Source organism: Phocoena sinus, chromosome 6, assembly GCF_008692025.1.
Source record: "Phocoena sinus isolate mPhoSin1 chromosome 6, mPhoSin1.pri, whole genome shotgun sequence".
NCBI classification, from domain to species: Eukaryota; Metazoa; Chordata; class Mammalia; order Artiodactyla; family Phocoenidae; genus Phocoena; species Phocoena sinus.
This window is the reverse complement of record NC_045768.1, coordinates 53,933,226-53,960,676: the sequence shown is the minus strand read 5'-3', so window position 1 is coordinate 53,960,676 and position 27,451 is coordinate 53,933,226. Positions and strand designations below refer to the sequence as shown.

The following is a 27,451-nucleotide window of genomic DNA, read 5'->3' as shown; positions in this document are numbered from 1 at the left end:
GATATTGCAATGTTAGCAAATTAACAATTCAGTCTCTTTTATCTCAAGGAGTTGCTTCTAAAGGGGTGAGATAAACTAATGCAACCCATGGATTTGGTCTATGGGTTATTTGGAAGTATTTAATTTCCAAATATTAGGGATTTCTTGATATACTCTGTATTATTTCAGTCTTTTGAAATTTATAATGACTTATTTTATGGACCAATGGATGGTCTATGTTAATGTCTTGAAAAGGATATGTGGGTGTAGTCCTCTATAAACGTCAGATCAAAATGGTTTGTAGTGTTTTCATATCATGGATGTTTTTACTGATTCTACTTATCATTGTCTAGTTCTATCAGTTGCTGGGGAAGTGTGTTCAAACTTCCAAGTATAATTGTAGAATTGTCTATTTCTCATTTAAATTCTGTTCCACCTTCTGTATTCACCCAGAGAGATTTTACGCTTGGGTGTGTTTCCGTGTGTGGGACTTAAAAAACCAGAAACCTGTGGTTGTGTACTAGATGCACAACATTCTCTACTTTGTTTCCTTCATTTAATTCATCTCAGGGGTCATTTTATGTCAATATATATTCATCTATCTACCTCTCTCTTGTTAATGACTTTATGATATTTTATTATATGACTTCCATAGTTCATTTAACAAGTCCCTACTATCAGACATGTTAGTTTCTAGTTTTTTATTTCAAATAATTCTCCAGGGCATATCCTTTGTTCGTATGTGGGAGTATGTCTGTAAGATACCTCCCTAGAACTACAGTTGCTGGATCAGAAAGTACATGCATTTAAAATTTTTAGTGTTGTTGTCAGTTGCCCTTAAAGAAGTTGAACCACTTTACAGTCTCATCAGCAACATAAAAGTGTGCCTGCTCTTCCCCAAACCTTTGCCAAATTAGTATATTATCAAGGGCTTTCACTTTTGTGTATAGGACAGGTGGGATATAGTATTTCATTGTTTTAATTATAGTCCTTAATTAATGAGCATTATTTCATATGCTTAAAGCCATTTGTACTTCTCTTTGTGAACTGATTCTTCATGTTCTTAGCCCGTTCTTAGTTGATTGTTGGCCTTATATATAGTAAAAATGTTAGACCTTTGTTGTTTTTCTCCAGTTTGTTTCTAGTTGAGATGTTATTCCTGCCATATTCATCGGATCTGGCTCTGAATGAGTGCTGGCTGGTAGCAAAAGTCAAATCCCTCTTAAAGTAAAAAAAGATTTATATCATCATCTGGGATACTTAAAAGGAATATGCCACAAGCTTTGAAAACTTTCTTTTTTTTTTTTTAACATAAAGTAGAAGTTCTTTAAATCTTGGAACAATATCAGCATCATGGAAAAAATTCTGTTATTTCAATAGTAATGATTCTGAAAGTCCTAATGTATATTTGTATGATCTCGTGCTGCTCTCCTTTTTGAAAGCAATTGTTTTTATCTTATTCTCATATTCAGTATATAAGTATATTCTTCTAGTTTTTTTTTTTAGTGTTTCTATTTTAATTATATAGGATTATTTTAAAGAAATTGTACAATATACCAAAGAAAATGAAAAATTATTTGTAATCCTTCAACACAGTGGTGACAGTGTTTTTCCTTCCAGGATTTTCTGTGTATGTGTATTATGTATATTTTGTATATATAATTATATCTAAGTTTATATATTTTCTTTTTTATGATTGCAGTACTCTAGTTTTTTTTTCCCCACTTGTCACTGTAACTTTCTTTGAGTTTAATTTTCAAGTAGCTATTCATTAACAGGATACCTATTTTTGAGAGGTGTTATATTCTGATTAGTTTAAAAAAATGAGTCTCAGCTATTTAATATTGAAGGATGTGCTTACCTGTTTCTGTCTTTTTCTTACTCACCCTAGAATATAATTAACTAGGTCCTGATACAAGAGCACATTTCTTTGAATGACTTTTATCCATCTCATTTATATTATGCTGGATACGTCGTCAGGGTGATAACCTTTTTTTTTTTTTTTTTTTTTTTTTTTTTGCGGTACGCGGCCCTCTCACTGTTGTGGTCTCTCCTGTTGTGGAGCACAGGCTCCGGACGCACAGGCTCAGCGGCCATGGCTCACGGGCCCAGCCGCTCCGCGGCGTGTGGGATCTTCCTGGACCAGGGCACAAACCCGCGTTCCTTGCATCGGCAGGCGGACTCTCAACCACTGGGCCACCAGGGAAGCCCCAGGGTGATAACCTTTTAACGTAACTCCTTAGGTGGAAGAAAAGGGAGAATCTGTGTGTTTTTTTAACCTTTACTGGCTTTCAATTCCTACAGGGCCAGTACTCCCACTTGGTTTTATTGGCGGCGTTTGACTGTATTGATGATACTAAGCTCGTGAAGCAGATAATCATATCAGTAAGTAATTCACATAGTCTTGAATTTAATTTAAATTGATACATCATTTGTGAGTGTGTAAGTTTGATTTCACACGTAGATGTGTAAAGACTTTGAAATGTGTAAATACTTTCTGCCAGTATTTCTTATTTTTTAGTTGCCTTAAGCCTATTTTGGGGGGTTGCTTTATTCCCATACAAACCATAATCCTGTTACTTGATTATTACTAATTAATGCTGCTTTAAATATGTAAAAGACTGCTTAAATTAGGGTAATGTGACTTTTTAGACCACGTAACATACTAAAAGAAAAATTAGCGATGCAGTGTTTAGATTTGATTGGAAATTTATTTTCATAGTAATTCTTCAGTTATTCAAGAACTCATGTCCACCCAGGCAGAAGCTATCCATGACCTTTTTTCTCTCCCTTTGGAGAAACTACCTCTGCATAGCTTATCAATACATCTGTCCTGACTTGAACTGGAGAAGAAAAACTGATGAAGTTCACTCAATTGTGATGGCTTCTTAGATATTTCATGAAAGCTGGTGTAGAGTTAGATTAAAAATTTTAACTAAAATTAGAATACTAGATTCCTTTTTTCATTTCAGTTTTTTAGCCTGGTATAATGACCATAAAGTGGTAATAATTGAATGCGGTTTACTTAACCCTAAATTTGCCTTCAGAACAACTGAGCTGTTCTCTTATAAAAACTACACCCAAGTAAAAACTGTATTATGAAATAATTTTCTTCTTTCTGCAATGACTGCCCCTTTTCTGACTTGAGATTCTGTGATCCTTATTTTTTCTTCCTTTATTTCTAGCATGCAAGTTGTGTTAGGTGTATGATAGAGGTTTCAGGGGAAGGCATAAGAAATTGCAACATTGGTAGCAGGGACCGAACTTGGAAATGTTTTAAAAAGCACATAATCAGTATAGACACAGATTATTCATTTGAAAGTTGGTACACATGGATGGGGCCCTTGCAGAAATCTTAGTGACAAAAGCGACTTCCACACCATCTGCAGGGAGAAGCATATGGATGTTCAGAAAGAGAATTTACCTGTTGGCCTGTGGTGGTGCTGTGGCCTCTTTGTAGCCTATCTGGACCAGTTAGAGCTGGCTGATTAGGAAAAATGTCCCAACTAGTGAAGGGATAGGAGATTTGTTTTCTCAGATGCCAGCTGTAGGTCCCAGTGTGTGAATTTCTCATGCCCTTGCTGTCATTTTCCAGCTTTCCCCTTGACTGTTTTAAGATTGTGATGACTTTCTTTGGGATAGGATTGTGGGAAGAAACAAGTTGGCAGGACTTTGATGTTACAAACTGAGTATTTTGACATGTTCCTTGTGACTTTATTACCCTTTTGACTCCAATCAATAATGATTGTTTTTCATTCCAGTGACAGAAATGTGAGGCCATAGATTAGCTAATGAATAAAGTTGTTTCATGAAAATGGAAACAGGCTGGGCTATTGAAAGCTTGCTTTTGTTTAATATTTTCATGACAACTAAAATTTGCATAACTGTTCCAAATGGATTTTAAGAGAAACCAAACTTCCTTCAGGATTTGCCACAATTGTCTGCTAGATTAATTTTTTCCAAAGATTTATCCCACTTAAAGCCACAGTTGAAACAGTTTTAATTCTTTGTGCTTATCAGTTTGATAAGCACAACTGTTTAACCCACATTTCTAGTGACTTTCTCATACTTAGGGCAGCTTTCCCTGAGAATGGCCTCATTTGCTGATGTCTTGCCTCCAGCTGACAAATGCTCAACGGGTTTTGTGTATCATTAAACTACGTAGCCAGTGATAAAATTATGGAATGCTAATTGCTCTTGCATTTTCCCCGCCATCCACCACAAAACCTGTTGCAGTATGCAGTGCTTGTTAAAAATACCCAAGAAAGCTTAGTGTTGCAAAACATTCTGTTCAGGGTAACCAGACTCCTGCAAATGTCAGGTTGAAATCCCAGCCTGGTCAGTTGAGCCCTCACCTTTCAAAATGGATACACACTGTTTCCCACTTACTTTACTTTCTAAAATAAACATACTTATAAAATCCGACCCTGGAATTGTTGGTATGATGCAACTGCTTTGACAGCAGTGATCCTCTAAAAAGGAAGTAAGTACACTGGCCAATTGCTCTTTGAGAGTGAATATTGATACATACTTTAAAGTGTAGTATCTTTAAGATGCTATACAGAAGATATAAAGGATAATAACAGTGTACACCCAGCCTCCCACCTGATCGGGCGTGAAGAAGTAAAACTTGCCAAATACAGTTGAAGTTCAAGCCCTTTGTGTACTTTTTTTTTTTGCATATCCTTGTACCCGCCCCCCTCTGCTGTGATGGATTGGTGCTTATTATTTGCATGCATTCCCTTATCCTTTTGCTATATGTAGATGTTTATGGTATTACTTTGCATGTTTACAAATTCTGTATAAGTGATGTGTGTTTTCTCCTGCAACTTGCTTTTTCCTTTTGGCATTATGTTTGTGAGTCATCATCAGGGAGGGGTCAGGAAGCTTTTTTAATAAAGGGTCAGATAGTAATTATTTTAGGGTTTGTGAGTCATGTATGGTCTCTGTCGCGTATTCTTGTTTGCTTTGTTTTTTGTTTAGCAACACTTAAAAATGTAAAAAAAAATATATATATATATATATATATATATATATATATATATATATATATATATATATTCTTAGCTCACAGGATGTACAAAAACAGGCTGCTGGTTAGATTTGACCTACAGGCCATGGTTTACCCACCACTGTTCTAAACCATTCATTTTTCAATGCCAAATAGTTTTTTACTCTATGAATATACCACAGTTGATTTTTCCATTTTTTCTGTTGATGGACATTTAGGTTGTTTATAGTATTTGTAACTTTAAACATTCATATTATTTTTTGCTATTCCAAATAATTCTGTAAGCATTCTTGTATGTCTCCTCGTTTCTCAAAGGCATTTACTTAGCAGAACTGTGGGTTGCCAGATATGCTGCCCGTATGTTATATAGAGTCATGTGTCTGTGTTTCCCACGCAGCCACTACAAAACCTGTTGCATTATGCAGTGCTTTTAAAAATAGCCAAGAAAACTTAGTGTTGCTAAGCATTCTATTCAGAGTAACTGGATTTCCTGAAATGTCAGGTTGAAATCATAGCCTAACAAACACTCCTTTTCTCTTTAAGACCAGGCTCCAATTCAATCTCCAGATAATGTTCTCTGATCTCTCAGCCAGACCTGCTCTCCCCATTCTCTCAACTCTTATAATTTTTGTCTTTGCCGTCTGTTCATTTAGCAGTAAATTGTGATCCGACCCAGGGCTTACAAACTCAGAAACATTCATTGACCAGGCAGGTAAATGAGTGAGGCAGGCCAGGTTGGGAGGGGCTGGGCGGGGCGGGGGAACTAGAATGCACATGCCCTGTCCAAGGCGGTAGCCACCCTTGGCTCCAGCCTCTGGGAGTGTGAGCCCCATGGTTATAGATCTTCCAATTTATTTTTCTTTTTTAATTGTGATAAAATTTACCATCTTAGCCATTTTTAAGTATATAGTTAAGTGGTATTAAGTGTAGTCACACTGTTGTACAACCAATCTCCAGAACTTTTTCATCTTGCAAAACCAAAACTCTGTACGTTTAATAACCTCATCCCAATTTTTTGAGTGCAGCCAAAAAGTTGGACTTTTGTATAGAATCACCACATTTTTTAAAACAAAACACTCAAGAGGCTGCAGTCACTGCCAGTGATCTAACCTTCTTCTTACACTTCTGTTTTTATCCATTATTTAAATCTCTTATTTTTATTTTTAACTTTTAAAGAGTTCCTCTTGCCTCTTCTGCTAGATTTTAGCTCTTTAAGGTTAAGGTCAGCCTGTGTTTCTTTTTGTTCACACACAACCTCCCATAGAGGAACACGCACCATGGATGGGCATGGTGCTCAGTAATGTGTGTTGCATTTTGCATTTCTTTCTTCCACTGAAAATGCATATGTGCTCTAACCTTACTTCCAGTGTTCACCTTTCATTTTGACCTGTACCTTTTCCTTTTAAAAGAGGGTTGGCAAAACAAGAATGCCAAAGAATCTGACAAGTGTCCAACACAAGGTCAGAATGGCCACACATTTTCACAAGGGAGATCTTTTGTTGTTCTTGCACTTTTCTTCTGTTTACATACCTGCTTTAGAGTAAAGCATAAGGGGAAGATATTACAACAGTGGTCCTTCTTGTGATTTTCTCTAAGTAAGAGGGAAAGTGAATTGAAAACCTTTACATTTGAACCTTCATTGTTGGGGCTCTTTGCTCTTTTGAGGATGCCAAACTCATGACTCCCATCAGCTTTATTTAACCTCCATAGTTAAAGATGCTGTATATTGATGGGTGTTTTCCATATGAAGATAATTACTTTATAGCAGTTTCCAGTTTATAGTGTGAATTTTCTGATTTGCTCCTGGTAGTGGCCCACAGGTGGGGCAGGTGTATCATTTCCTTTTGCAGATGAGGGAATTGATGTATAGAGAGGTTAAAGGATTTTCCAAAGGCTACACAGCTTGAACCCAAAGACCAAATTCAGCACAAATCATCTGCTCTGTAGCTGCCTCTTCTCTATCCCTACGTGTTTTGACATTCAGTGTTCTCCAGGTGATCATCTAGAAATTTCTCTCCTCTGTGTGTGACACAGGTTAAAGAGAAATGAATTAGTACTCCATAAAATAGCATCACTCATACTGTTTTATTTTTTCCGAGATGAATGTTTTTGATGGTAGGAAACCAGGAATAAGGGGGAGTTGGGGGAGAATTAACTGATATCACATTATTAAGTAAACATTTTTTAGTTTCATATGATTGTTAGTTTATAAACATTGCACTCTTTTAAGAATCTTAGACCAACATAAGTGTAGATTCTAAATTCCTTAATTACAGACTGAAAGGTAGTAAAAGTTCAGTGAATTTGGGCACTAGTCCTTGAGTAGTATTTTTGCAAGGATTTTATATGCATCTTGTGTTAAGGTGAAACCATTTCTGCCCAAGCCAGATACGATGCACTAGTCCTTAAGTATAGAACCCACAGAGAAGATCAAGTACATTGAAGACTACATTGCTGGCTTCATGCCACCCCTTTTCCTGCTAGGCCAAGAAAAAAAAAGTTAATTAAAAATAAATAGCAGCCATTTATGTTCTTCACTGCCTACTCCCCCCCTCCCTTTTTTTTTCTTTTTTTAAAGCAAGTGTTTTTTTTTTGGTTGTTGTTGTTGTTGTTGTTTTGCGGTACGCGGGCCTCTCACCGTTGTGGCCTCTCCCGTTGCGGAGCACAGGCTCCGGACGCGCAGGCTCAGCGGCCATGGCTCACGGGCCCAGCCGCTCTGCGGCATGTGGGATCTTCCCGGACCGGGGCACGAACCCGTGTCCCCTGCATCGGCAGGTGGACTCTCAACCACTGCGCCACCAGGGAAGCCCAAAGCAGGTGTTTTAAAGGTATAATACCCCAAAGGGTTTTTTAAGGACAGCAAAGTTGTGGAGATTTTTTAATGATTGTACAAATTGGCCTAAGCTATGTATCATTCTCAGTCTCCTCTTTAAACTGATTAAAGCATTTATCTTCTTTTATGAGTTGGTTAAACCTTAAATAAGGCCACACTAAAAGTAGCCCGTATTTGTGGCACTAAATGCCTCTTTTTCAAAAATGCATATCTTGAGTCTACTTTGGGACACGTTTACCTTTAAATTGCAAAAGAGCTCCCATCCCCATGAAGTGATGTACATTTTTTTTCTGTCTTCCCCTTTAGTACTGAAATTTTACGTCATTTTTTCTGAGTGGTTAAAATTTATATTCATTTTCAGGTGGTTAGATCTGTTGCACCTATTTTCTAGCTTGTTTTTTTGTTTTTTTTTTTCCCTGCACTGAAATTACTAATCTCGTTGTAATCAGTAGGCACTCAAGAGAATAGCAGATCTGAGTATATCATCTCCTGGAGAATTCCTTTCCTTAAGAATGGGTTGTATGTTTTCTTTGAAAGAGACTAGAGTTGAAGTCAGAGGAGCAGAACTAGTGAGAGCCCTTGCACTGCCACTCTCATGTCCTCCTGCAGGTCACCTCCCCCCTTTCTGGGCCCCTCATCTGTAAAGCTGGGTGGTTGGACTGAATTCTTTCTGTGGCCCCAGCCAGTTCTGAAGAATCTCTGGTGTTCAGACACACATGGCTTCGAATATTAGGTTTGCTATAAGAAATAGGAACGTTAGAGAGGGAAAGACTAATGATTTTTCTGTTGCATACGTAGAATAAACGAATTTTTAAACAATGATTTTTCTGTCTTTGCAAATATCGCCAAATCTACACAGGAGCTCAGTTGGGGTGGGGATGACATTGCCTTTGTTCCTTAATCAAACAACTAGAAAAGGAGGTTGCTGTTCTTGTTAAGTTGATTGGAGATGTCATAGAATGCAGTTATTTGTAACTGCTCCATGGAGTCTTTCTGCATTTATTTCCCTCCCCGCTCTTTTTGTTTTCCACGTGATACTTAAACAGCCTTCATTTGCCATGAGTAAGTAACCTAACTTTAAAAGCCTTTATCCACTTGTTCTATTTAACAGAGTTTCTTTATCTCCTTTCACATACATCTCATTAGGGAAATTCTAATAAGAATGGTCGTCATCAATGCTGCTGCTCCATTTAAGTGCAGCTGCAAATTAACTGTATCTGCTCAGTGGGCCCAGCAAGCAATGTCCCTAGTAATAGTGGCCTAAGAAATATTGGTTACAATGAATGAGATAACTCCTTTAGACATATATTTTTTAAGTTCTTGAGCTTGGTTGGTTAAATACAGATGGATTGTTCAGTAATGCTAGTCCCAGTAGAGAGGCAGTTCTGTATTCCGAGTGTAAATTTCTTTGTGCTTTAATGAGACGACTCCAGAACTAGCTGTACATTTTTCATTAAGTACATTGGGGAAAAGTTATGTATCCTTCTTTACCATTCAGATTACAATCATAGTTTATTTTAAGCATATAGATTCACTTTTTGTTTCTATAATTTTACAGGAAATTATTAATTCCTTGCCTAACATAGTAAATGACAAATATGGAAGGAAGGTCCTGTTGTATTTACTAAGCCCCAGAGATCCTGCACACACGGTAAGAGAGATCATTGAAGTTCTGCAGAAAGGAGATGGTAACGCACACAGGTGAGGGACAGTAGAATAAAGGGCTTGGGCCCTTTATTCCTCTGCTCTGATTGTTCATTCATTTTGAGTGGCATGTGCTTCCATAAATCTACTCACATGTGTACACCTCTCATGCTCCCTCCCTCTCTAAAACTCCAAAGGTGAATTCCATTTTTAAGCCTGTAGTTTTGGCAGATTCTTAAAGTTTTTATCCTGAAAAGGAAATGAAAGCATCATGCCAAAAGAACGCCTCCGAGGCCCGGCACATAGTAGGCACTCGGGTGTGTGTTTTGCTTTATGTTTAAAGCAACTGGTACCACTTAATCAAGTACTCTAGGGAGCAGAATCCATAAAGTAGTCTAAACATGTGTTGAAAGATATTTTGTTATTGTCGTTATTTGGTTTGGGGTTGGTTCGGGATTTTTTTTTTTTTTTTTTTTTGTATTACGCAAGGCAAGCTTCACTTATTGAGCGCTCATTCTGTGCCACGCACTGTTCAGATCCTGGGGACACAAAGATGAAAGACAGATATCCCGCCCTCAAACTGCTTATCTACATGCACAACAGAAATTAGACAACAGAGCGTGGCACAAACTGCTATAAGCCCTTAGAGATTTCTGTGATAATAAGACACCATATTTCCTTTGCTGTTTATCTTACCTTAATTCTTCATTCAACATGTTACCACAGTAAGAAAGATACAGAGATCCGCCAACGAGAACTGTTAGAATCCATTTCTCCAGCTTTGCTAAGCTACCTGCAAGGACACGCCCAAGAGGTGGTGCTGGATAAGTCTGCGTGTGTGCTTGTGGCTGACATCCTGGGAGCTGCCGTTGGAGATGTGCAGCCCGCCATGAATGCCGTCGCCAGTTTGGCAGCGGCAGAGCTGCATCCTGGTGGCAAGGATGGAGAGGTACTGTGCTATCGTGAGACAGGCGGGAAAGCCACAGTGGCTGCAAAAACTCCAATCACTGGGAACATTGCTATAAAGAGAATTTTAGTGATAATTAACTCACCTCATACCCACAGTACATTTGGAAATTGCGAATTCAAAACAGTGCTGTTAACACTCACTGTCTTCTGATGACTCCACATACCTGTACAGTAAAAACAAAATCCTCTTAATGCTGTCCATGATTGACCCAGGCTGTCTTTCCAGCATATTCTGTGTTCTTAATTTTGTTTTGAATTTGCTGTGGACTTTTGCACTTCCTTCATTTGTATGTACTTCTTTTCTCAACCTCACGTGCTACTTATGTTTCCATTTTCCTGCGCTCTTCCTGTAGAAAGCCTTATTAACCCTTCCAAGGGCCTTGGAATCCTTCTCTGTGAAGTCTCCCTTAATTCCCTCTCAATCAGAAAGTTTTTGCTCTTTCTGAAAGCTCCTGCCTGTGTTATTTGGGCCTTGTGTTATTCTGCCTTGTATCTTAAGTTTCTTGGTGCATGCACTGGATATGTGCTAGGCAGTGGTCAACACCCCCCCACCCCCAAAAAGGAGAATACCATTTGGGGAAACACAATACTTAAATAAATATGCACACAAATGATTATTTATTGTAGAATAGAGATACGTGCTGTGAAGGAAAACGCCAGGTTCTATGGGATTATATACAAATGGGAGCCAGCCTGTCCCAGGAGGGCTTCCTGAGGCAGTGAAAGCTAAGCTGAGACCCAAAGGACTGGTAGCTGAGTGAAGAAAGAAGATTCTAGGCAGAGAGAAGAGCGTGTGCGGCCGCCTTGGAGGAAGGAAGAAGCTCGGCATGTTTGAGAACAGGAGGCTCAGGGGGCTGGAAATCAGTGAGCAAAGGGAAGAGGAAGGCGGAAGCCAGATCCTGCCAGGCCATCACCCCGTGCTGGGTTGTGAGCTCCTGATGGACCCACATGGATGGAGAGCCCACTGTTTTCTGACACAGGAGATGGGGAAAGAAATGGGCCATGGATCTTAGAGACACCCTGGCTCCTGCCCTCACGGGGCAGATCCTGTTAACAAATTGGGACGATGCATGGGTAATGAAAGTTCCTCTGTAAGGACACAGGGCCTGTTGTCTCCCGTGCTGGACAAGGAGAGGTCCTAGGAGATCTCTGTGCGAGCAGTTGGTATGGCCCTTGAAAAGGAGTGAGGTTAAGCTGAAAGATGCTTTCTTGGCCTGCTCGTCAGCTAGTGCTCCTCGGGCATCACCTTAAATGACGATTTAAACATCATTCAGCATTTAGGTTTTAATGTGTCTGCTGTAGTGTTCTGTCCCATCGGTTTCTTTGCTCCTCAGAATTGCGTATGACAATCTGGAAAGTGGTTAGCGTGATCTTAAGATGAGCCTGGTGGTGGAGCTGTTCAAACTGGAGCTCATGAAGCTGAATGTGAGCTGCCTCAGTGGCCATGCTGTGTTGAATAACCATCTTCATTTCAGTCAGGGTTGGAGTAGATCTCTCGTCCCTCCAGGAGAGTAGTCGTAGATAAAGACCTCTTAAGCCTTTTGGAACTTTCAACTCGCCTGAGACTTTATCTGTATGTGGTGATATAGAGTGGATGAAAACAGCTTTTTAATTAATGTGTTCTTGACCCCTCACAGCTTCACGTTGCAGAACATCCTGCAGGACATCTAGTTCTGAAGTGGTTAATAGAGCAAGATAGAAAGATGAAAGAAAGTGGACGAGAAGGTAGGCTGTGCAACTTGACCTTTTCTTGTATTGGGTGTGGAATTTCAGTCATATCTGGCATCCCTGAACTTTATGCCGGCCATTTAAGTTCAAATGAGAGTCTGTTGAGTTTGTGAGTAAGAAATGATTTAGTGGTTGCAAATAATGCTTTTTCCCCCTGGAAATTTGTCTCCTAGAATCCTTTCATTTTCTTTCCCTTTCCCACCCTCCCTCCCTTTCTCTCCTCCCTCCTCTGCTGCTTCAGGCTTCAAAACGGGCTTGTCCAACATTCTAAAATGCCGTTTTATTCTTTGAGGATGGTGAGAGCAGAGTAGGAGGGCCAGTTTGTGAGTATCATCATCCCAGTTGAAAAGCATATTTATCTTTAGTTTTGAGGAAAGGATAAGCAGAAGAAAATTACCCTCATCAGGAAATTTTGAACTGGTGCCTATTTGGCATTGAAATATATATGACCAAAGAGCAAGCCAGGCCTTGGCACTTCCTGGTTTTTCATAAACCTTACAGCTGCTCTGTAGAAACTCAGCTCTCAAGAGGAGGACAGCATCTTTTATTTATTGATGAGTGAAAACTTGCATATCATTCCCCTCTCAGTCCTGTCTTTGACCAGACCTTCTCTTTCTAAATTCAAACTCCATCTGGTATTTTAGCCACTAAAGAGGCTTCCTCCCACTGAGCTAAAACAGTTTGGGCTTTCTGTTACTGTGTCTGAAAAAAGTGACAGATCATGAATTTATGTCTTGAGGCAAGTTGCAGTTCTAATGGCTAATGAGGCAACCAGTATAGTAATAGAACTGTTACTTCTCACTCTAACTTTAAGAACAGAGACTTGGGCCTATTTCTCACTGTAAATTTTTTAGAAAAGAGGAAGCTTCTGGTAATAAATTTTGAAGAAAAAATAATGTATTGAATTATCTTTTTATTATTAAAAAGTTGGTGCATATGTCAGAAAAGTCATCTTGCTTTTAAAATCCAAGCAATTTTCTAGTGACTTTTCTCCTCATTTAGATTGCCATGGCAACCCTAAAACACATCTGTTTGAACTTGATGTATTTGTCATTTTCATGTAGCACCAAATGAGTGGCTAGCTGTCCTGGTGATCTGTTGCCGTGTAACAAGCCACCTCAAAACTTAGTTTTCAAAACAACAGTCATTTGGTCAGTGTTTGGTGGAGCTCAGAAGCTCTACTCTGAGTCATCTGGGGCTGCTTGGCTTGGGGTTGGATTATCCACTTTCATAATGGCTGGCAGTGGCTAAGTCCAGCAGCCTCGCTTCCTCTCCCTAGGCTGTGGGTTTCCTCACAATATAGTGGTTGAGTTTTAGAAGGACAAAGTAGGTGGATGGTACTTTCATGATTTAGCCTCAGAAGTTATTTAAGGGCAGTTGTACGGTACTCCCTTGATTAAGTCAGTCACAAAGGCCCACCCAGTTCGAAAGGAGAAGACATCAGTTCCACCTTTAGATGAGGGAGTGGCACTATTCTAGAAGCATACACAGACAGGAGATATTGTGTGGTCACCTTTGGAAAACATTGTCTGCCTCACCGGCTGATTTCTGTCCCTCTTGAGCATGTACCACGAAGAGTAAAATCGTCGCGGGCCTCTTGGCTTTTAAAGGCTCCTCATATTTGGGTATCTTTGAATTTTACAGCTACCTACCCAAGATGTTTGCCTTTAAGATAGGTTGTCCCCACCTCCGTCTGTACCAGATCCTAGTCTTCAGAATTTCTCCTTTGTCCAAGAGTTAGTTAACACTTAGGTGGCACAGGGAATAAGATAATACACTCTGAGACCTTGGGAATCAGATATACTATAATAACAAAAGATGAATCGTATTTTTGATGGGTGAACGAATGTTTAGTATTGTAGAGAGAAATTGCCAGGTGTAAGCCAGAATAGTCATTTGACCGTTAATTGTGTACAAGGCACCTTCTGAGTGAGCATTTTCCTTGAGGGGAGACTTGATTTTAACCAAACAGGAGGTGCTGCTGTCAAACATTTACTTCCTGAATAATTTTCAGGTCAGGGTTAAATCATTAAATAGTACAAAGAAATGCAAACATGACCGAGCGAGCATTTTATAAGAAGTCATTGTTTCTCTTGAGTAATTACTGCTAAACATAGCTGAGGATTTGGGTCAGAGTGGCGAGAAATGGCTGTATTAAAAATGCATTGCAGGGGCTTCCCTGGTGGCGCAGTGGTTGAGAGTCCGCCTGCCGATGCAGGGGACGCGGGTTCGTGCCCCGGTCTGGGAGGATCCCACATGCCGCGGAGCGGCTGGGCCCGTGAGCCATGGCCGCTGAGCCTGCGCGTCCGGAGCCTGTCCTCCGCAACGGGAGAGGCCACAACAGTGAGAGGCCCGCGTAACGCATAAAAAAAAAAAAAAAAAAAAAAAAAAAAAAATGCATTGCATAAAGCTGAGCTAGAATTTTTAGTGTTAAGTGATACTGGGTGAGAACGCTTTATTAGCTTTCTCGTTAAAACAGGTTTCCAGCTTTAAGCGTAGTAGGGAGAGAGATGGGGAGTTTAAATCTGGGTATATGATGTTCATTAAGTTTATTTTACAGGTTGTTTTGCAAAAACACTCGTAGAGCTTGTTGGTATGAAGAACCTGAAGTCCTGGGCTAGTGTCAATCGAGGAGCCATTATTCTTTCCAGGTGTGTAGCAAGTGTGCCCTTTTTCTGCTTAGGGTCCTCGTCCTCAATGCCCGTGGGTGCGCAGCATGCTTCCTTCACGCTTACTTCTCAGTTCTAATGTCTGTTTCCGATAGCCCAGCATTCCTGTCAGTTACTCTTGGTCTAGACAAGTACACCAAATATTAGAGAGCAAATGTAACTCTTTGCATCAGTCCTTACAGTTTTTTTCATATGCCCTCCTTCGGATGGCGAGCACCATAAAATGAGGGCATTCACAAGGCATCATTTGATTGTTTCGCCACATTTAGGGTTTAGACCAAAGTTTACTTGTATTCTCTTTTAATGGATTAGTTTTGTTCCTGTAAAAACTGACAGAGTTGTTTTTCAAATCGTGACTGACTCTACTGACTTTGTTTTCAACTCGTCTAAAAGGATTCGAGAAGCATTTGCTATTAAAGTCTGCATGCTAATTAATCTTTGTTTCTAATTACAATGACAGAAAACTGATGATTTGTGAATTGAGACATATGCTTAACTTGTATATTGTTGTTTGGACATAGGTTGAGTTTATAATTTACAGGTCATTGAAATTTCCATCTATTCTATTCCCAGATAAGATCCTTTTATTAAGGATATTCATTTTAAAATAGGTTTGTGTGTTGTTTTGAAGTAATCACTGTTGATTTTTTTTGCCCTGCTGTGTTCTCGAGATTTGGAAAAACAGTTACCAGTCTCAGCTTGAATTTCCCGCCGTATTTCACATGCAAGTTACAGTGCAGTTTAATTTGTATATGTTTATAAATGTTGTAGGCATTTCTTCAATATATATTTTGATTTGGTACACATATACTCACAAATACGTACATTCCAGACGGGCATTCATTATTTTTAGGTACATCAGTATCTCCAAATACATGGGTGATACAGATCACCAGTTTATTTCTCATTAAAATTAGCTAATTTTCCAGTTGGTGTTGAACAGCCAGAGTCTATTAGCTGAAACATGAACTTTTTGACATGAATTTCTTTACTGGGCATTTGGAATGTTAACACCTACTGACACATTCTTTCATTACACTCAGTTAGCTAAAAATTATGGCAATGCCGTAAAATTAATTTTTTTTAACATCTTTATTGGAGTATAGTTGCTGATTCACTTTGTTATACAGCTATATGTATACATATAACCCCATATCCCTTCCCTCTTGCATCTCCTTCCCACCCTCCCTCTCCCACTCCTCTAGATGGTCACAAAGCACCGAGCTGATCTCCCTGTGCTATGCGGCTGCTTCCCACTAGCTATCTATATTTGGTAGTGTATATATGTCAATACTACTCTCTCACTTCGTCCCAGCTTACCCTCCCCGCTCCCCGTGTGTTCAAGTCCATTCTCTGTGTCTGTGTCTTTATTCCTGTCCTGCCCCTAGGTTTATCAGAGCATTTTTTTAAATTTTAGATTCCATATATGTGTGTTAGCATACTGTATTTACTTTTCTCTTTCTGACTTACTTCAGTCTGTATGACAGACTCTGGGTCCATCCACCTCATTACAAATAGCTCAATTTCGTTTCTTTTTATGGCTGAGTAATACTCCATTGTATATGTGCCACAGAACCAGGAAGAAATAGAAAATATAAACAGACCAGTCACAAGCACTGAAATTGAGACTGATTAGAAATCTTCCAACAAACAAAAGTCCAGGACCAGATGGCTTCACAGGCGAATTCTGTCAAACATTTAGAGAAGAGCTAACACCTATCCTTCTCAAACTCTTCCAAAATATAGCAGAGGGAGGAACACTTCCAAAGTCATCCTACGAGGCCACCATCACCGTGATACCAAAACCAGACAAAGATGTCACAAAGAAAGAAAACTACAGGCCAATATCACTGATGAACATAGATGCAAAAATCCTCAACAAAATTAATTTTTAAAGATTGCTCATCAATCAGAGCTCCCCTTGGGTGGATTTGAAACATAAGGAGGATACTGTAGGTTTATTATGGAATATTCCTTAAAACGGGAATATGAAATATCTGAACATGAAGTATCTGAGGTTCTAAAGGGAAGGGAAACTGGAGATAAATTAATAATTGATTAATATAATAATTATTTTTATTTGGCGTTAGAATATTGTCATGTGCTTGTTTGGCAAAATTCTTTCCTTGTTTATATTTTTCTTTAAAACTCATGCAGTATGTGTATGTGTGCGTGTTTGTTTTTGTTTGTTTGTTTTGCTAAATCTTTTTTAGAGTAAGTGACAAAGTGTCATTCTGGGTGAAAAAGTCAGCCTTGTATGCAGTCTGAAAAATAACTCAGGGAAGCATAATTCTCTAGCATTTAAATGCATGAGCTCTAGACAGACTGCCTGGGTTCCAGTCCCAGCTCACTGTGTGGCCTTAGGCAAATTACTCAGCTTTTCTGAGCCTTAACTTTCTTGGATGTAAAAGGAGATTAATAATAATCCTAGGTTGTTATGAAAACTAAATGGGATGATGCATACATAACGCTTAGCATTATGTTTAATGCGTGTGTTCAGTAAATATTAACTTGTGTCACTATTATGCACTGTGTGACTGTGCGTTTAGCCAAGGTTTATAAAATAAGAACACCTATGAGTCACAAGTCTATTGGGAGGGCACTTTACTTTTCAGCTTTGCAGGTGGCAAGCAGTACTTGTTGCTTGTCTTCCACAAGCATGTCCTCCTCTCTGTGGACATGATGGAAATTATTGGGACCAGGGTCTTTCAAACATGCCAAGTGATTTCTTTCTCGGTTGTGTTTCAGTGGTCAGCATTTCAACGTGGTCATGAGGACGTCGTGAGAGAATAGGAAATTCGGCCCTGGGGTTTGGTGGTTGAGTGCCTGTAACTTGGCCCCTATTTAGAGAAAGGGGCCTACTTGTTGCCAGTCTGAAGAGCTCTGCTCTCCTGTGATAAAGTACGCCAGCAAGGTCCCAGAGAGCAGAGCTGACCTCATTTTGTTGAACGAGTCACACTGATCGAGTGGTTAACTAGGAGCCCGGCTCTGGCTATAGGTGCTTCAGATACAGGATCATGTGAGCCTCAAAACACAGCCCTGTGAAGAAGGCGGGTTCTTTTGTTCCCATTCTGCAGGCCAGGAAACTGAGTCTTTGAGAATTTAAATAGCATGCTCTTGGTTGTATAGTTACTGAGTGGCGGAGGCAGGTTTCAGATCTGGGCAGTTAAGCTCCAAGGTAAAGCTCTTTACGCCTTCACTCAGTGTTTTGGCAATAGAGTTCAGTAAGAAGGCCATTCATTAACTGCTTACCTTTCATGCTCCCCACCGTTCCTCCGTGTACACCTGTTCACGCATGTTAATTCAGTCACTCAGTGAGCATTTCTTGACTGTCTGCTCTGTGTACATGGTGCCATGAGATAAATAAAGCACAGGGTCCTTGCTCCTGAGCTTTTCTAGGTGGAGAAGGAAAGGTAGAATAAATGTAGTAAACAATTTTAAGTGGGAGAAGGGTGTTCGTCCTAAGACAAAGTGAAAGCAAGACCTATTATGTGGTTTTAGAATATAGGCTACTAGCCTCCATCATTCATCTGATCAATGGGGGAAAAAAAGTATTTATAGTTACACAACTTGTCTCACAAGTCAATGACTTTTTTGTACTGTGTGCGAAGGTAGTATTTGCAGACAATCTAAGGGTTTTTTATGAAATTTAATTTTTTGCTTGTTAATTTTTGTCTTCTCTCTTCAGCCTTCTCCAGAGCTCTGATCAAGATGTTGCAAATAAAGTCAAAGCTGGATTGAAAAGCCTTATTCCCACATTGGAAAAAAGCAAAAACACCAGCAAAGGAATAGAAATGCTACTTGAAAAACTGACTGCCTAGTTAGAAACTGTTAAGAACAAGTTGGAGTCATTTTTCCTCTTCTGTTTCCCCAGTACAGAAAAGAAGGGCTAGGGTCCATCTTACTGGTAATTTGGGTGCTCTGTATATGTGTTTCTTCTTTGTATAAGAATCTATTGATAAAATGATTTCTAAAAATGGCCTTTTTAAGAAAAAAATCTCAGCCTTCTCTTTTATCATATTGAATAGTAAGCAGATTACAATGTAAAATGTTTAACAGTCATGCACAGTGAGACCAGCCAAGTTTATATAAAATAGTTGTGTGCATTGATTCAGGGGAGAAGCCATCTTCAGTGAACAGTAGTCTGAGAGGGCTTCATGGAGGAGGAGGAACCTGAGAGTTTCCTGCTTCAGAGGAAGGCAGGATGTGGTAAAGGAGAGCCACGGGGAGTCAGTCAATGGTTTTGAACTGAACTTCAGGAAGGCTTGGGGCTTGTTGGGTACAGTCATGGGGATACTCTGCATCCAGGACAGCTGCATTCCTAGCTGCCTTATGGATTGGGTGCCATGTTAGATTTTATTTGAAACAAGCCACTCCAGGAAGTTAAGATTTTTAAGAGGAGGTGTGCTGAATGAATTAGGGGATCATAGTGGGTAGCAGTGTTAAGGTCATTGTCACAGGAGAAATCTTCCCGTCTTTGAAACTGGGCCTTCCAAGTAAATAGCTCCTTGTAGTGAGACTTTCTCTCTTGGGACTTTCCCTAAAGTAGTTGAGGCCTACAGGGTTTGAGTTAGAAGGATATGCAAATTTGTTAATAGTGCAGAAGTTGGAATTTAAGTACAAGTAGGATGTTTGAATTTTAAAACTACACTTGGCTTCCAAGCAAGAAAGCTTGGAAGGATTGGTAAACCTTGGAAGAATTCATAGCCAGGCTCATGTAGCCCTGCCTATGAATACCTGACTGCTTTTGAAACCGAGCCTTGGGGCTTCCTCTAAGTAGCCTGATGTAACAGGACACCCACTCAGGTCTGTCACTGCAGTTACACCTCAGGTGAACAGCTGTGCCTTTCCTACCAGACCGCTGGGTCCCAGGACTACTCCCAGCGGATGAGCTGCCAGGACGTTACCTGCTGCCCTCTCCTGTGGGTGCATTGAACCCTGCAGGAGCAAAAGAGCCGATGCCTGTAATTCTCTTTTGGCATGGATTCTCCTCCTACCCCCACCCTGTACCCCGCCCCCCACCACCACGACCCAGCCAGGTCTAAGGGTAGAGGTGGGACCTTGCGGGAACTGGGGGTGGTGTGGGAGACAATGGGGAAGAGCTTGCTTTTGTTTGACTGATATGTTGTGTGTTTGTTTTCCGTATAAAGGGCCCATTTGGAAAGAGAGGGGGACAGAAATTCTGCTGTTTGTTCCATCTGTAAGACTAAAAAAATAACATCCGTAGTTTGGAAAGTTAGAATATTATGAAGCATATAACGAAAGAAGAAATTCTTCTTCTGCCCCACTCCTCCACACCCCTGCCTTGTCCTCCCCAGAAGCAATGACTTTCAGTTCTTTTTAGCTCTGCTAAGTTTTTAAATATATGATTTTTGTGGGTTAAAAAAAAAATCTATCCGTTTTAGGCATTTTCTTTTAACTTCCTGTTATGGAAAAATACAGATTGAGACTCTTCACCACCACTGTCTCCCTACTTCTTTTCTTTCCATTTTCCCAGTAGAATTGGCATCATCTTTGATAAATTGATGTTCAGTTTATATGATTATGTTGACGTCAGTTGTTAAATACTGAAGGAAGTAGTGAGTTGTCATGACATTTCCTATACCATTTTTTTCCTGGAATTAATAAATTGCCTCATTTATTTTTATTTGCTTACTTTCCTACATTCCTAAAATTAATTTTTCTCAAACTGTCCATCAGAATTGCATACACTCTTCTCCAGTAGGCATTTTCCTCTTTTTTCAGTCTGGCAAGGTTCACATGTTATTCTGGGGTCAACCCCTTTCCCGATGGCTCCAGTATGTCCCATCTAGTGTGCCTCCAGTGGGTCATAGATGTGCTGAAATTTTAACAGCTTCAACCCTTACTCCAGCAGGCCATACAAACATTTCCCTTGTGTGGTTCATGCAAAAGATCACTGGTATGAACTAATCCCAGGGGCCCTTTCCTTAAGTCAGTGATGGATTTAGGAAGGAGCCTGGCCAATGGACCTCAGAAGTATATTCCTGGGAGAGGTTCCTTTGGTCTCACACCCACAAGGAACAGAGTCCCTTTCCTGCCGGCTGACTTTAGTATATGCAGAAAGCATACTGAGGATGGCTGAGCAAAAGGTTGAAAGAATCTGAAACAACTTTGATGTTGAACTGCTGAATAAATCAACTCCTGGAGCTGCCCTACCCCTGAACTTCCTGTTACGTGAGAGAATTAACTTTCATTTATCATTTAGGCCATTTTGAGCTGAATCTTTAGAAACTTGAAGCCAAAATTGTGCTAACCTGTCAGTGAATACTGACTTCCACGCTATCCGGTACCTCAGGTCAACTGGCAGACACCTCCGCTGGAGCCACCTGGCTTTCTGAGTGTCCTAGGAACCTGCAGCACAGCCGTCCTCATCCCAGGCCTTCCCTTCATGTCTCCTGTGGAGAGCCCGTTCGAGGATCCCATGCAGTTCGTTTTCTTGCTTAACGTCCTCTTTTGAATGGGGCACAATCTCTAGTAGCATCCTGAGAAAGAATGCATGTGAGGTAAAATTTTAAAGTCTGAATGTCTGTTCTACCCTTTCACACCTGGACACCTAGTTTAGCTGGATATAGAATTCTAGTTTGAAATTAATTTTGCCTTGGAATTTTGAAGACATTGGTCAATACTTTCTTTGGCTTGCAGAGTTACTATGGAAGTCTAATGCCATTCTTATTCTCAGTCTTTTATATGTGGCCTGCCTTTGTGGGGGGGGGGGGGTTGTGAGGGGTTTCTCTGAAAGGTTTCAGGACTTTTTTTTATCCCCAGCCTCCTTGTATTTCAGGATCATGTGCATGGCTATGTGTCACGTGTGTCTGCTGTTTATCCTTCGTGCTGGGTACTTGAGGATTTTAGTCGGAGACGTGAAGGCCTTCCATTTGGGGGCTGTATCTGTATTGTCTCCCTAACCCCCTCCTCCTCCAACCCTATTTTCTCTATTCTTTCTCGTTGAAAGAAATCTGTTTTGCAGATTTCGAATGCTGATTTGATCCTCTAATTTTCTTTTTCAATTCTTTGGCTCTTTGTTTTGCTTTCTGTGTGAGATATTTCCTCCACTTTCTCTGTCAGCCCTTCCATTGACCCGTTCTTTTTTTGTTTCTTGAATGAAGTATCTCTTAAATCCCTGGGAATGTTGTCTTTTTTGTTTGTTTGTTTTACCTTGCTTTCTCTCGTGTCTGCATTTTTGTTTATTTTGGTCTCTCATGTTTGAGACTTTCTGGGAGAGATCTTTGGCTCTCCTTTATATACTTAAGACATTTAAAACTGATCAGAAAGGGGGCAGGCCCTTCTGGACTGTTGACTGCTCACTACACAGGTGACGAGGTATGGATGCTCCTGTTTCACTGGAGTCCTCCAGATGTCAGGATCCATAGGCCTTGTGTCTGGGCCATTCTGTGCCTCTAGAGCGAAATCCGCCTGGCAGCCAAAATTCTGGGTGCTCAACACTGTGTGCAGATTTTCATTAACCCACCTGCTTTGAGTACAGCACCTCTCCCTCATGTTCTCGTATACCTGGGACCCCCTTGTCTGAAGAAATCGAACCACTGTGAGTCCACAAAATAAACTCTCAGCCTTCTGCCGATGTGTGGAGTGGTAGTCAACCAGTTTTAGCCAATCCCCCTGTTTTCCATCCTAGGCCTCACTCCAGCTTTTCCCAGTACTTAGCACCTCTACTTGCTGGGATTTTCTGTAGATCAAAGTGAGAATTAACTTGCTCCTCTGCTTACACGTGGTATTCCGCTTTCTTGGCCCTGATAACTTTCTCCGTGGCTTCCTCTTTTTCCAGATATTTATTGTTGTTCACTCACGATGGCTTCTCTCCTGTTTGTTTCTTTCTTTGTTTTGACTTTCTACCATTTTAATTTATTCTTAGCAGAAATCAACAAATGGTTTTAACCAAATTGAGAACAACCTACCTGGCTGAATGGAGGATGTATTTTCCATGGAAAAGTTTCCTGCTTTTGAGAATGTCTTTAATTTTAAAATTTAGCTTTTGTAGCTTTCAGATTGCACCCCATGGTTTTCTCAGGGATCAATCTGACATTGCCTAGAATGAAGGAGAACCTGTTCCCCTTTAAGCCTGGGGTAATGTGTGTTTGCCTAATGGAATAAGGCTTCCTGCTTGCCTGAACGCAAAGGATAGGCTCTTTAAAATATGTGATGGCACTTCTGTTTCTGTTGGGAATGAAATTTTGGAAAGGTTACATCTTAATTATAGCAGATTAGTCACTCTTAAGAGTACATCTTACAAAGACAAGAGTGTGTGTATATTTTTAGAATAATGGTTAAGAGAGTACAAGGTCTCAGAAAAAGCAGCAACAGTTTATACTGAGCCGCTAATCAAACTATTTCTAAAACTAATGAACTTAAACAAGCATAAAAATCTGCCACTTGAACTTTTTTCTCACCTCTGAAACCGTTTAACGTAAGGAAACAGGTTATAATCATCTCCATCTGTTAAGGACTGAATTCATCGTGTCCCCTTCAAGTGTGTGTGTGGGAATCCTAACCGCCACTCCCACTTCTGTACCGTACCTCAGAAAATGACTGTATCTGCAGATAGAGTCTTTAAAGAGGTAATTAGGGTAAAATGAGGTCTTATGGGTAGGCCCTAGTTCAGTATGACTGGTGTCCTTGTAAGAAGAGATCAGGACACACATAAAGAGAAGAACATGTGAAGGCAAGAGAGAAGAGGGCCATCCCCAAGCCAGGGAAAGAGGATTCCAAAAGAAACAAACCCTGCTGACACCTTCATCTTGGATTTCCAGCCTCCAGAAGCTGTTTGAGGAGATAAATTGCCGTTGTTTTCGCCGCCCAGTTTGTGGTATTTGTTAGGCAGCCTTAGGAAACTAAGACACCTTTTCTAAATTCAAAACCTCTACCACCACAGTGCCTTCAAATTCCCTACCCTTTTTCCCAGATGAATTCTTAAGGGTTTAAATGAAGTCAACCAGTAGATACGTTCTTTGGATTGGTCTTTTATGAATGGTAACTAGACGGCCCGCTCTGCTCTGCATTCCAGAGTTTGCAAACAGACACTGATTGCTGTGGGCATGTTTGTACCCAAAACAGTGACTTGGAAAATAGTGCCGATGTTTCCACTCGCAACCTTGTGAAGGAGTGGTGTTTGGAATCTTTCATCAAAATGATTTCTAATGTTTAAACATGGCCTCATGCCCGTTGCTGAATGTAAGTGGACGAAGAGAGCTCCAAAAACATGGTAATGAGAAATTTTGGTCCATGCTGTCTTGTTTTTAGGGGAATTAATTCTATCTTGGGGGAAATGATTAGTTCTTCGTTGTGCCGATATGTGATAGCACTTAAGTGGAAGGTGATAGAAATCTGGTAAGGTTATGAGAATCACCTGACTGTGCTCTTGATGAGTATAATTAAGCATAATGAATAATTTAGATACTTTAAATGACTTCCAGATGCTTGAAAGCAGACTTCGCTTTTAGATAGAAATCCTCTTGCATTTAAAACTCATGTTCTTATTGATAAACCTGCCAGTAAACACACTGACTTGCTGCTTTTACATTCCACAGTAGACAGTGATAGAAAGAATGAACATGATTTTTAAAGACCTGTGTAACAGCAAGGGAGTGCTTTTGAGGAGATGGACAAGTCTCAGGTATTATTTTTCTTGCCCAGTCAACTGTTCTGCCCCATCTGTATTGCTTAATACTTAAATCTAGCTCTAAACATAGATGGATTGAAACCCATTGCATCTGCGTGTAATACAACCTGGTGGACGTGTGTTTTGGTCTGGCTGGCACCTCTTTGGGGGCTCCCCTCCTCTCACGTTTCAGTCGTCCCGTTTGTGTAGGGTGAGCCCGTCATGACCTGCCTTCATCAGATGCACGTGACCCAGGGCTCCCAAATCACAGCACCATTCACTTGGCCACGATGATTAGTTAATGGGTAAAGTACGCCTTTTAATAAATAGCATCAAATCAGAATCTGGCGTGGGACCAAAACAAGAGCATTTAGAGCTCTGGGGCTTCACTGGATCACTGTGAGGTTTAACTCAACTTAAATTGAGTTTACATGTGAAAAGGACCTAGAACTGGGCCTGAATACACAGGTTGGGGCTCACTCCCAGGGCCAGGCTTTCTAGTGGCCAGGTAGAATCATGGGAGATTTGGAGATTGCTGGAAAGCTTTGTTGTCACAGAGCCGTGACTTGGAAGTCAGAGTTCCCATTGTTGAGTTTTTTTTGACATCAAACATTTCAGCAACCCTTGCCCCAAAATGCAGTATTACACTTGCACTTTTGAGTCTGTATTGGCTAAGAAATCACATAGGAAGGTCCATGAGTTCATTACCACTTTTAAATACGTATTTTACAATCAATTTAAAGCAGCTGTGTACCTTTGAAAAGCCGTCACTCCATTTGTAGCTAGGGCTTGGGGCAGGGTAGGGTCTGCAGGCCCCCTGCAGTCTCTTCTGCCCACAGGTTAGGAAGCAAGGGTGAAAGCACTTGAGCCCAAATTGGCTGTTTTTTAAATGCAAATAACGCTGATAGGAACAGCACCTTTAGCTGTAGCCTGTGGTTAACACCTTCCTTTAAAGTCTATCAACTTTTCGGGTAGAATGCTGAGAGCTAGGCAGCTTGGAGGGGGAGTTGTTTCCTTGGGAAGGAGCAAGGGGTAATTTGAGGTCATTCACCTGGGCCAAAAAGCCTAGGAACAGCAGAGAAGTCCAGGGTTTCAACTTGCTTAGTGGTCTTGTCATGCAGAGATGGGTGTGAGTCAGCACCGGGAGACACTGGGCCAACTCCAGGTGATTGCTTTGTAGAGGAAGTTGCCTTGGATTTGTTTGAGAAGCTTGGACCCAGCGTGGGTTCTGCCACTTACTAGGCAGGTGATTTTGGTCCTCGGTTTTCTCATCTACAAAACAAGCCACCTGCTTCACGTTCCCTCAATTAGTAGACTTCTTTAAACAAGAACATTCACTACAAATGGGAGGGGTTTTTGAGGGCAGTACCGCAGTGAAAAGCACTTGGAGTTTGTTTTCAGAAGATCTGGCTTTGAAGCGCGGCCCTGAGTCTGACCAGGAATGTGAGTCACAATCTTTAGAAACTTCTGTTTTCTTATTTATAAAAATAGAGATAGTACCTGAAAATTTCAGAGGGTTGAGGTCAGAATCAAATGAGATTGTGTATGTGAAGATGCCTTGTAAAACTTTGTAGGTGTTCATGATTCCCGAGATAGATTGGATATTCCTTGCCTTGTTTGGTTCCCAAGTCACAGGGTTGCAGTGTGCCAGGGACTCGGCCAGGGGTGCAGGGTGGAAGAAGGGGAGAAAGGACCTTCTCCAGGGGAAGAACCTTCGGTGACTTAAGTTAATACAAGGAGTACACAGCCCTCCTCCACCAGGATTGTGGGGGGACAGGCATGTCCTGACTCACCTTAGAAGCAGGTAATACGTGGTACTTTGATTCTACAGTACAACAAATCATGCATTTGGGAAAAGGTGAGAGCTCAGCAAAAGGCGTTTGAGGCCTGGCCTGGCCTGGGAATCGAAGGATTAGTATGGTAGAACGAAAGGAGCTTGGGATAGATGTGAGTTCTAACCCACAAGCCACCAGTAGATCAGGTGGTTTCTAGATGGGATGCTCCAAGTCCCAGCTTGCCCTGAGATGCCTTGGGGAGCAGCACTGTGGTAGGAGGTGGGGGCAGAGCCGATGGGGCTCTCGACCAGCCACCTAGGCTCCAGTGAGAGCAGCCCCACTAATATCTGTTTAACGCGTTCAGATTTGGAGTTAGGTTTCTTTTTGTAACAGGGTTCTGCTGTTAAAAACAAACAAAAAGCTAGAAAACCACTGAGATTGCAATCTCCTGCACGGTGTCCTCAGTGCTACATGCAGTCAGCAAGCTGGGCCAGAAGGGAGGCATTAGACTGCGAGCAGATTTCCTGTGAAGCCAGCGAGGCTTAAGCATCTGGGCCGCTTGCTTGCTTGGCATTCCAAAGCCTGCTACATCATTTTGTATTCATACTTTAATTTTTTCTTAAGGGGAGATCCTAAATTGTACAGGCTTTAGGCCCCACGAATCCTGGATCCCTTGCGTTAGACGCAAGCTTCTATTTTTTTAGAAATTTATTTATTACTTTTGGCTGTGTTGGGTCTTTGTTGCTGCGCTGCGGGCTTTCTCTAGTTGCGGCAAGCAGGGGCTACTCTTCATTGTGGTTCCCAGGCTTCTTATTGCGGTGGCTTCTCTTGCGGAGCACGGGCTCTAGGCACGTGGGATTCAGTAGCTGTGGCGCACGGGCTTAGTTGCTTGCTCCACGGCATGTGGGATCTTCCCGGACCCGGGCTCGAACCCATGTCCCCTGCATTGGCAGGCGGATTCTTAACCACTGTGCCACCGGGGAAGCCCAAGATGCAAGCTTCTTAATGTACAGACATCACTACACACCCGTCCTAGTGAACTGAACGTGCACCCTTAGAAAGAACAAACCAGCCATTTGGAATGGGGTGGGTGTTGCTTTGCAAGCTCAACTTTGTTAAGTGATGGCAAAACCAGTGCTGTATTATTCCTGCTAAATAAGAATGCATATATAATATTGGTTATTGCTCATCTTCTTTCTTCTCCTCCAC

The 27,451-nt window shown here is 40.9% G+C and overlaps 1 protein-coding gene across 3 annotated transcripts in view; it reads left to right on the top strand.

Moving 5' to 3' along the window:
- Window positions 1-27,451, top strand: part of PUM3 (pumilio RNA binding family member 3) — a 65,539-nt gene that overhangs the window by 21,129 nt on the left and 16,959 nt on the right. For 2 of the 3 annotated variants that reach the window (XM_032635152.1, XM_032635153.1), the window contains 6 exons: window positions 2,284-2,364; window positions 9,382-9,524; window positions 10,194-10,416; window positions 12,074-12,161; window positions 14,725-14,815; window positions 18,522-20,488. In XM_032635152.1, coding sequence (XP_032491043.1) covers window positions 2,284-2,364; window positions 9,382-9,524; window positions 10,194-10,416; window positions 12,074-12,161; window positions 14,725-14,815; window positions 18,522-18,654 — 759 coding nt within the window. In that variant the 3' untranslated portion in view covers window positions 18,655-20,488. Of the gene's footprint in view, window positions 1-2,283; window positions 2,365-9,381; window positions 9,525-10,193; window positions 10,417-12,073; window positions 12,162-14,724; window positions 14,816-18,521; window positions 20,489-27,451 lie in introns of those variants that run through there. The other variant, XM_032635151.1, reaches the window with a different exon arrangement.